This window comes from Salmo trutta, chromosome 2, assembly GCF_901001165.1.
Source record: "Salmo trutta chromosome 2, fSalTru1.1, whole genome shotgun sequence".
Classification (NCBI taxonomy): Eukaryota; Metazoa; Chordata; class Actinopteri; order Salmoniformes; family Salmonidae; genus Salmo; species Salmo trutta.
The window spans coordinates 56,034,788-56,046,181 of NC_042958.1; the positions used below are offsets into that span (position 1 = coordinate 56,034,788).

Sequence of the window (11,394 nt, forward strand, 5' to 3'; positions counted from 1 at the left end):
CACCGTCAAACATGGAGGTGGAAACATTATGCTTTGGGGGTGTTTTTCTGCTAAGGGGACAGGACAACTTCCCGCATCAAAGGGACGATGGACGGGGCCATGTACCGTCAAATCGTGGGTGAGAATCTCCTTCCCTCAGCCAGGGCATTGAAAATGGGTCGTGGATGGGTATTCCAGCATGACAATGACCCAAAAGACATGGCCAAGGCAACAAAGGAGTGGCTCAAGAAGAAGCAAATTAAGGTCCTGGAGTGGCCTAGCCAGTCTCCAGACCTTAATTCCATAGGAAATTTGTGGAGGGAGCTGAAGGTTCGAGTTGCCAAACGTCAGCCTCGAAACCTTAATGACTTGGAGAAGATCTGCAAAGAGGAGTGGGACAAAATCGCTCCTGAGATGTGTGCAAACCTGGTGGCCAACTACAAGAAAAGTCTGACCTTTGTGATTGCCAACAAGGGTTTTGCCACCAAGTACTAAGTCATGTTTTGCAGAGGGGTCAAATACTTATTTCCCTCATTAAAATGCAAATCATTTTATAAAATGTTTGACATGCATTTTTTCTGGATTTTTTTGTTGTTATTCTGTCTCTCACTGTTCAAATAAACCTACCATTAAAATTATAGACTGATAATGTCTTTGTGAGTGGGCAAACATACAAAATCAGCAGGGGATCAAATACTTTTTTCCCTCACTGTACATCAATATATTTAAGTTGAAATCTTACCTTAATTACATTTTTCACAACGCTGGTTGAAATGAGATGAAAGCAGTACTTGTTGAATACTTTTTTTCAAATCATATGAATTGTCCACGTTGATTCCACATCACATTGACAAATGATGTTGTAACAACATTGATTCAACCAGTGGGTTCCCAGTGGGATAGCATCTCATTTTTCATCCTCAGACAGAATTGTTTTTGAATGGCAGCCTTTTTAAAAATAATTTACCAAAGATCCGCTCTGAATATCATATCCCAACATAGTCCGAAAAAGATAAACATTCTTTCATATTCTAGTCACAACACAACAAAACTCCAGAATTGGGCTTATCACTAAGCTTTGTGGTACTGGGTTCCCTGAGTGAGGCTGACTCTCACACTGATAACAACATTTCTCCCAGGCAGGCTATGTGATCCCTGGGTTTGTTTGTTCTCATGGAGGGCCTGTGGGTGGGGGGGGGGGGGGGGGGGGGGGGGGGGGTCCTGGTAGTTTACTCCATGTTTTTCTCAGGCAGCAGGGAGAGAAAATCCCTCCTCATTACAAACAGATATGACAGCTTTAAACGTCGACCTGTGCAACAGGAAGCTATAGAATAAACAAGGAAATCAATTAAATGTTCAGTGTACTCCTCTATGCTACCACTAGCTTTAAAACCAAGAATGGAGGTATGACATCGCAACTGCTACTTTTTGATTCATTGAGATTTGGTCTGCATATTCCTGGAAAACATCTATCAAACTACTCTACAGGTCTGTACTGTTTGGAGAGTCAATGGATATCATGGTCATGATGATATCGGAATCCTTGTGTGTCCGGGTTCAGAGGTGTCCGAGAAGAATTACAACATGTCACTTCGCTATCTCTATATCCTCTTGACCCGCCACACTCTCTGTGACGTGCTGCGAGGGCAGACGGAGCGGAGAGAATCAATGTCATGGACGTGGGGAATGAAAAAGCACAACAAAACAACATGGCTGCAGATGACCTGAGATGGGAAGATGTGAAGTGTCCACTACAGAGTGGTAAAGGAGTGTCCTTTACCACTCTGTGTCCTTCAGAGGTAAAGGAGTCCCCCGCTCAGACTCTGACCCTGGGGACTCTTCTGGAACAAACAGCCATCAATCCTGGTTCTAGCCCCCACACATCCACTCAAGCATCCACACAAACATCTGTCAGTGGTTATGCGATAGATCATGGGGGAAAGAAGATGACAAAAACAAGTAATTCATGTCATAGCCTGCGCAATATCTGGAACTGAAATGGCGCATTAAAATACTTTCATTTGTAAAGTTGGCAAGGCCAGCAACGAAGGATTGGAAGCTTCAGGGTGCAAAGTTACTGATCTCAAAGCCTTGATATTTTTTAAATACCCACGTTTCGTGGAATATCTGTGATATATAATGGTGGTAGTCTGTTGGTCAGGCAGTGACAGGTTTGACATGTTTATTAAAGTCATTTTTGGAGGTTTTAGAAATCAGCTAAAATAATAAAGATAAGAGCATACCCAGCAAACCAAAACTGGTTCTGTTAATGTTTCCTGAACATTTAATTACGTTGTGGGAAAGGTGTAAGAACATTCCCCGGCAACACTTTATTTGGACAGTCCATCTGTAGATGCTCTAACCCTAGCCCTAACCCTAAACTAAACCCTAATTCTAAACCTAACCCTAACCGTAGTAAGCAGTTGCTTATCAACAGATGGTCATATTATCAACAAACTATTTGTAGAACATCTACAGATGGACTATCCGCCCTATCCAAATAAAATGTGAACCATCCCACCCAAAAAGTTAGAATAACACAAAATCTGTCCAGTTTTGTTGACCATTATAAACTGGGTGGTTCGAACCCTGAATGCTTATTGGCTGACAGCCGTGGTATATCAGACCATATACCACGGGTATGACAAAACATTTATTTTACTGCTCTAATTACATTGGTAACCTGTTTATAATAGCAATATGGCACCTCTGGGGTTTGTGGTATATGGCCAAAATATACCATGGCTAAGGGCTGTGTCCAGGCACTCCACTTTGCATCATGCGTACGAACAGCCCTTAGCCGTGGTATATTGGCCATATACCACACCCCCTTGGGCCTTATTGCTTAATTATACAATGTTGGTGTTGTGTAATCACCAAGAATGTTAACAGATCATATTTGGCCTTGCTGCTATTAACACACTGAACAACCGATTCATACATGGGAAAACAGACAGGCAGTCAAAAAATAAATGAAATTGTTTTAACGTGTCTGTCCAAAATCTGAGTATTATAAGAAAGATCAGGAAATTATTTATATTTTGCACTAAACTACTTCCATGTGCACTGAGTGTACAAAACATTAGGAACACCTGCTCTTTCTATGACATAGACTGACCAAGTGAATCCAGGTGAAAGCCATGATCCCTTATTTATGTCACTTGTTAAATCCACTTCAATCAAAGTAGATGAAGAGGAGGAGACAGGTTAAAGAAGGATTATTAAACATCGAGACAATTGAGACATGGATTGTGTATGTGTGCCATTCAGAGGGTGAATGGGCAAGACAAAAGATTTAAGTGCCTTTGAACCGGGTATGTTAGTAGGTGCCAGGAGCACCGGTTTGAGTATTTCAAGAACTGCAACGCTACTGGGGTTTTCATGCTCAACAGTTTCCCGTGTGTATCAAGAATGGTCCACCACCCTAAGGACTTCCAGCTTACTTGACACAACTGTGGGAAGCGTTGGAGTCAACATTGGCCAGAAACTGAGGCAGCAACTTTGTGAAAATCAATATTTGTGTCATTCTCAAAACTTTTGGCCACGACTATACAATACAAAAACTGCTGATACACAACAATATTTCGAATTGCACATGGTTGTATTCTACTATTCTTACTCTCAATTCTCACTCTCAATTGAGACCCCGGCTGAATTCCTTTTTTTGGAACCAAGTTAACCTAGTGTGCAATACATGCCCCATGCGGAAGAAGGTGCTTGAGCAAGGGGAACTTTCTCAGACGCTTTTGACAGAGATCGTTCAGAAGATGCTTGTCCTCCAGTGTTCACTATAAACTCTGGTTGCGCAGAGTCTGTCGCGCTATAGCTCTCGTGTAAACAGAGAAAATGCTCTGTCTGGTGACGAGCACATATCCTCCCTAGAAAATATCAGAGCGAGGAACTCTTAATGGCAGTTTCCTTCACGCAGGCGGATGGACACTGACGCACATTGGGGGAGTTTGGTGAGGAGGGAGGAGGGGCGAGAGCATAGCGGATCCGCAGCTCCATCTGCATGCAGAGATGAAACCTGCAGCAAACGCGCACTCATCCATCATCTAATTCCACCGAAAGCAGCAGTGACTGCAACGCTCATCAGCGCGCTGACAGGCTGCGCTCTCCTTTGCGCTTCAGTCGTCCTGCGAGAACAGATTTCGCATTTGCTCTGGTCGTTGATTCAGCGCCAGTAGGCTACTTTTGGATACATCAGTTACTCAAAACGATCTACAAATTATTTACACAATTGTAATTGCTATCTGAGGTATTTTAAAGAAAAATAGAATATATACTGTTGCCTTTTGCCTATTTGACATATTACACATAACTGTTAGATATGTGGTGATGACCGTCACCACCTTGGTGCACAAGATGCCACTGTGCGTAATGGGAGAACAGGTGTATCATACTTTAATAAGTGGAAGCCACGGGGCAGAATGCTGCCTTCCCATGGATTTTCACTGATGCCCAGAAGTGGAAATCGGAATACTCTTGGCTGAAATAACACCTTGTCAAAATGGATCTAATGTGACGTAAAATTTTCACAATAAAAGGTAAGTTTAACCGACATAAATCTTGAAATTGTACGTGCTATTACCAAACAATAAGCCAATTAATTGTGATAACCAGTCGTCAAAGGTTAATAGGCCTACCAAACGTGTTACCAATGTGTATTTTTAATCAGACATGGATATTTCTTTAGTTCAATTGTCACCTGTTCAATTATGTTATCTGTATTAAAATATAACAGCGCACCTGTCATTTTATATTCTGATCAAGGTTAGGCAATTTCTCATGCGCATGTGTGTGCCATTGTGCACGCTGTTGAATTTTAATGCAACAAATGTATCCGTAATTGTCCATTGTTGAAATTCCAAACGCCATGTAGTACTTGACATATGAAATTAATTGAATGTTAGTGTCTACATTTGGTGGCCAAACAGAGAAACCAATAAATGATAACACAAAATAACCTCTCCACCAGCAATATTGACAAAAAATATCAGAAATTGAAGACTTGTTTGGCGTGAGAAATATTTTAGAATGATAGAAGACAGAATAATCATAACCATCTTGCATTTTAGAAGGCCAATATTTCTGCATAAAATATGCATATAATCGATACTGAACCAAAGAGTTGTCTAATAATATCATAGATAGTATTTACTAACATTTGTCTATTGGCTACGTTTTAAATATATCTAGAATATTACAAAAAATCCAACTCTAAAGAGAATTGCTGCCACAATTTTTTTCGAATTGTGAAAAAATAATAAAAAATATATGTGTACGTGTAAGCTGTATATGCCATGAATAGTATTTGCTCCCTTTTCTAATATTCTCTATTTTTGCATATTTTTGATAGTGAATGTTATCAGATCTTCAACCAAAACCCAATATTATATAAAGGGAACCTGAGTTTGCAAATAACCAAAAAAATATGGTACTTATTTTATTTATTTTATTAAAGTTATGCAACACCCAATTCCCTTGTGTGAAAAAGTAATTCCCCCTTACAATAACTGGTTGTGCCACCTTTAGCTGCAATGACTCCAACCAAACGCTTCCTGTAGTTGTTGATTAGTCTCTCACGTCGTTGGGGAGGAATTTTGGCCCACTCTTACATGCAGAACTGCTTTAACTCAGGAACATTTGTGGGTTTTCAAGCATGAACTGCTAATTTCACGTCCTGCCACAACATCTTAATTGGGATTAGATCTGGACTTTGACTAGGCCATTCCAAAACTTCAAAAGTGTTGCTTTATAACCATTTTCATGGATCATTGTCTTGCTGCATGACCCAGCTAAGCTTCAGCTTCAGCTCACAGACGGCTGGCCTGACATTCTCCTGTAGAATTCTCTGATACAGAGCAGAAATCATTGTTCCTTCTATTAAAGCAAGTCGTCCAGGTCCTGCAGCAGTAAAGCATCTCCAAACCATCACACTACCACCACCATGCTTGACTGTTAATATGAGGTTCTTACTGTGGAATGCAGTGTTTGGTTTTCATCAGACAGAATGGGACCCATTTCATCCAAAAAGTTCACTCAACTTTGCCCCCCCCCCCAAAAAACACCTGGATGATCATCAAGGTTCTTGGAAGAATGTTCTATGGACAGATGAGTCAAAAGTCTAACTTTTTGGACAACATGGGTTGCATTCCACAGTAAGAAACCTATACCAACAGTATAGCATGGTGGTGGTAGTGTGATGGTTTGGGGATGCTTTGCTGCCTCGGGACCTGGAATAAGTATGGAATTGTTGTGTTATTTGTTCACTCAGGTTCCCTTTATCTAATATTAGCTTTTGGTTGAAGATCTGATAACATTCAATATCAGAAATATGCAAAAGTAGATCAAATTTGAAAAGGGGCAAATACTTTTTCACAGCACTGTATACACTGAGTATAAAAAACATTAAGAACACCTGCTCTTTCCATGACAGACTGACCAGGTGAATCCAGGTGAAAGCTATGATCCCTTATTGATGTCACTTGTTAACTCCACTTTAATCCGTGTAGATGAAGGGGAGGAGACAGGTTAAAGAATGATTTCTAAGCCTTGAGACATGGATTGTGTGTGTGTGCCATTTAGAGGGTTAATGGGAAAGACACAAATGTAAGTGTATTTGAACGGGGTATGGTAGTAGGTCCCAGGCGCACCTGTTTGTGTCAAGAACTGCAACGCTGCTGGGTTTTTCACGCTCAACAGTTTCCCGTGTGTATCAAGAATGGTCCACCACCCACAGGACATCCAGCCAACTTGACCTAACTGTGGGAAGCATTGGAGTCAACGTTGACCAGCATCCCTGTGGAACACTTTTGACGCCTTGTAGAGTCTTTGCCCCTATGAATTGAGGCTGTTCTGAGGGTTAGAATAGTAGAATACACAAAGTGTAAACTTGGTTGTGCATCAGCAGTTTTCCTCTTGTTATAGGTCAGTCACTCAAATAGCCCATGTCAGTTATTAAAATGTTTTAGATTGGTAAATTAGTCTAGTTAGTGTAGCCAGCTATCTAAACTAGTAATCATGGCCGAATTACTGATCGGGCATGCAGGGCACATGCCCAGGGGCCCTGACCTACAGGGGCCCCCATAGATTGTTTTTGTAATTTGCATATTAATATGTCATATTAACATGGCATCCGTCATGGCCAAATGTGTATAATTACAGGAAATTAGCTGTTAAACTGCAACCAAACAAATTCTTTAAAGCAAATGTACTTGATATCTTTCGTTAATAAAATCATTTTTCTGCCAACAGATCCCTCTGCACATATTCAATTACAGTTTTTAGTCCCGGTTTTGAGCTAATGTGAGTGTAGCGGCTAATTGTATAGCTAATAGGCTATGTCTTAGTAGATCGACGGAGGTGAATGAAGCTACATCAACCAATGTGATAATGGCTGGGGTCATTGATGCTTGATTTTGCTGTTGTCCAAATAGCATTTTTGAGTTTTTAAACTGTATAGAAATGCAGTAAATGAGCTTCAATTGTCTTAACAGACCTCTAAAACTCAGACCCTGGCTACGGCCCTGCTGCCACTGTCTCTGACCAGAACACTACAGGCTTCCCATGCAGTGCGAGCTGCTCATCGCCACCAATCCAATAGAGAACCTGTGTTTGCACAATAAACCCAGATCCACAGATAGCTTTATGCCCAACAGAAATAACAGCATGAAATCCTGACCTTTTCCCTGCGCATGGGTTTCAATTTTTACATTTTGAATCAATTCTCAACAAACATTATTTTTGCATGGTCTGGTCCTTATCATAAAACAAACACCTTTGCATTGGAGAGTAGTTTCATTACTGGACACTTGAGAATCCATGGGTGTTTCTCAAAGGGTTTCACATCAGCTCGGTGCTGTTTGTTCAACACAGGGGTTTGACGTCCCAACCATTCAACACATTCAAATCAAAACACAAAAAGCCCTACAGGAGGAGTGTGGAGTCCTGCAAGTCCTATATTGTGTGGGGACCTATAAATGAAGGGCCAGGCTTTATTATGTAACTTAATGTTGAGTGAAAGCCATAGAGTAAACCATTATATAGCAGGCTCAGTTACCATGGTGCTTTGAAGGAATGTATTCTCCTTCGTCATTGAGTTTCTCTGTTCTCACCCACTGTCTCCATTCTCTCTCTGTACTGTACACTCAGGTGGGATGTGAGATTAGTGTCTTCTATCTCAACCCTGAAACACACCCAACCCAGCCCTCCTCTGTCAGTATGGATCCCTGGCCTCTCCTTCCGTCGCCCCCCAACCTCTCCCTCCCCGAGCCCCTGTACTATGACAGCTACTTCCCAGGGAACGAGTCTGACCTGGGGTCCCGGAATGACACTCCGGACGAGACCCACCAGGCCTTCGATAAGACCAGCTCTGTAGTCATCACCTTCATCTACTTCACGGTGTGCGCCGTGGGGCTGACCGGCAACACCTTGGTGATCTATGTTATCCTGCGCTACGCCAAGATGAAGACGGTGACTAATATCTATATCCTGAACCTGGCCGTGGCTGACGTCCTCTGTATGCTGAGTCTACCTTTCATCGCCATGCAGCTGGCCCTGGTCCACTGGCCCTTCGGCGCCGTGCTCTGCCGCCTGGTCATGACCGTGGACTCCCTCAACCAGTTCACCTCCATCTTCTGCCTCATGGTCATGAGCGTCGACCGCTACCTGGCTGTGGTCCACCCCATAAAGTCCACCAAGTGGCGGAAGCCACGCGTGGCTAAGATCATCAACCTGACCGTGTGGGGAGTGTCCCTGCTGGTCAACCTGCCAATCATGATCTTCAGCGGTCTGATGCCCAATAATAACCAGGCTTGGGCGTGTACCATTGTGTGGCCGGAGCCTCAGGAGGCCTATCAGACGGCCTTCATGTTCTACACCTTCCTCCTAGGTTTCTTCTTGCCGCTCATCGTCATCTGCCTCTGTTACCTGCTCATCATCATCAAGGTGAGCCCCTCCTCCCTGTTAATGGTGTTTTATTTTCAAATTCACTTTATTATCTTTATTATTGCTGACGTCTTTGGTCAAGTTCTCCGTTCTGACATACTGGAACCTGTTATCTATCTACCTATTGTCTGTAACCATAGCGATAGGTACAGTTGTGGCATCTAAGAAGGTAGTATCACCAATAACAATGGATGCATCCCCTCTCTCCCCGTCCAATAGGTGAAGTCGTCAGGCATGCGCGTAGGCTCCACTAAGCGTAAGCGTTCGGAGAGGAAGGTGACCAGGATGGTGTCCATCGTAGTGGCCATGTTCGTGCTCTGCTGGCTGCCTTTCTACGTGTTCAACGTCACCTCGGTGACTGGCACCATCGACACCACGCCCGTTCTCAAGAGCACCTTTGAGTTTGTGGTGGTGCTGGGCTACGCCAACAGCTGTGCCAACCCCATCCTGTACGCGTTCCTGTCAGACAACTTCAAGAAGAGCTTTCAGAACGTTCTGTGCTTAAAGAAGGTGGCGGGCCTGGATGAGGCGGAGCGCAGCGACAGCCGCATGGAGCGGACGCGCATGGTCAACGACGTCACCGCGGAAATGCACAATGCCGCGCTGCTCAATGGCGAGCTGCAGACCAGTATCTGAGTGTGTGTTGTGTGTGTGTGGGCTGCTTGTGTGTCTCCTTGAGCAGATGGACGGTGTGGAGCAGTTAGGACTACTCATATGAAAGGCACTCTTCTATCATCTCCTGTACAGCGGCCCAAACACCAAGGGGGTCCATGCTTTCCATTACAACAGGCTTTCCCAAACTCGCCCCCCCCCCCCGACTGGGTGGATATTTTGGGTTTTGCCCCTAGGACTACACAGCTGACTCAAATAACCAACTCATCCTCATTCTTTAATTATTTGAATCAGCTGTGTTCCAGGCGGTTCCAGGCGGGGCCCCGGAACCGAGATTGGGAAACCCTGCATTAGAGCACACCTGCCAAGATCTGTCTCAGAAAAACAAAGACAGAGATTGAATTGAAGAAGATGAAAAAGAGGTCTCTCATGTTTCATTGACATGGATTGATTCGTACTGTCTTGATCAGGATATGAGAAAGCACACTTTTGATAATGTATCTTATTTATTGATCAGGAAAGATGTTACACACCAAGCCAGATGTCCTCTGAATGAAGCTGGAGACTTTTGAGTTTTGCATTGATCATTTGCATTGATCATTGATTCTCCGACTGCAAATGATCTTGATGTTGAACATAGACATGGTATTCTGTGATGTGTTTTTGATCTCCTTGTAAACCCCAGTTTAGCTTAGATCACACCCCATGTTAACTTCCCCTTGTTACTACCATTCCTCTGTAGGCAATTATGAAGATCATTACTCTGATTTATATTTGGCTCAACCTTTAGATGCTAGCACGGCCAAGCACACACACACACACACTCACACACACACACTCACATGCTCATGGTCTCCGAGATGGGCTTTTCATATACTGTGTACAGTTTATAATCTGGTATGACATTTTCTCTTCTGCTGTCAGCACTAGTTGGCTTAAAGGCGATATGCTCCTAGCATATCCAAGCTGTCGTGGTGCCAATCTTGTTGATACTCAACAGGAGGAGTTGTGTTTCAGCATCAGTTCTATGCTGTCAGAGTGACACTGATGATTTCTGAATGAACTGTATTGCATCACTGAGGGAGCTACAGCTGCAGTGTTTTGGTTGGTAGAGAGATGGGTGCATTTCACCACCACAGTCCAAGGGCAATGTTGTTATCTCTCTAAATGTGTACAGATGGGGAATCCATGGTTCTGTGTGTGTATGTGTGTGTGTCTTCGTGTCTGTCTGTCTGTCTGTGTGTGTGTTTGTGTGCCTGTGTACTTGCCTGCCTTCCTCTGTGTGTGTGTGTGTGTGTGTGTGTGTGTGTGTGTGTGTGTGTGTGTGTGTGTGTGTGTTCGTTCCCTGGAAGGCCTCATCCTGTTAGGGTGTGTGAGCCACTATTTTCACAGCCCATTAAAGGAAAGATTCACCCATTTTGAATGTTATATTGTTTTGATGCATCTCTGAGCGATGTTCTATCAATTCCAGGGGACATTTTATGTTTTCCTGTGTGACTGAGCTATTGCCGTTCAAGCAGGCAGAAATCCACCCGGTATGACGTAGCACTGCGATAAAGCCGTTCTTGCTACACTGGAAGTTAATAGGAATACGACTTTAAGATGGTGAAAACGTCTATCATACTTGTCAGATTTCAATACTGACCGATGCCATAACACGGGAGGTTGTCTTCTATCGAATGAGCCATTGATCATATTTTTGCGATATTCCTACCTCGAGAAATTTTTAATTTAACAGAGGGTCTACCACATTTCTCCTATTTGTCTGTCTCTTCAGTCCAGGATGCATTGCATGATGCCGTTGCATGGCCATTGAGAATGTCAGACTCCACTCTGCGAGGCACATCGATCTGC

The 11,394-nt window shown here is 43.2% G+C and overlaps 1 protein-coding gene across 1 annotated transcript; it reads left to right on the forward strand.

Annotated features, from left to right (window-relative positions):
- Positions 1–3,857: 3,857 nt before the first annotated feature.
- sstr2a (somatostatin receptor 2a) lies at positions 3,858–10,830 on the forward strand. Its single transcript, XM_029706272.1, has 3 exons — positions 3,858–4,526; positions 8,134–8,928; positions 9,148–10,830. Exons 2-3 carry the CDS (start codon positions 8,203–8,205, stop codon positions 9,562–9,564), a joined length of 1,143 nt encoding a protein of 380 aa, XP_029562132.1. The 5' UTR covers positions 3,858–4,526; positions 8,134–8,202; the 3' UTR covers positions 9,565–10,830.
- The last annotated feature ends 564 nt before the right edge of the window (positions 10,831–11,394 follow it).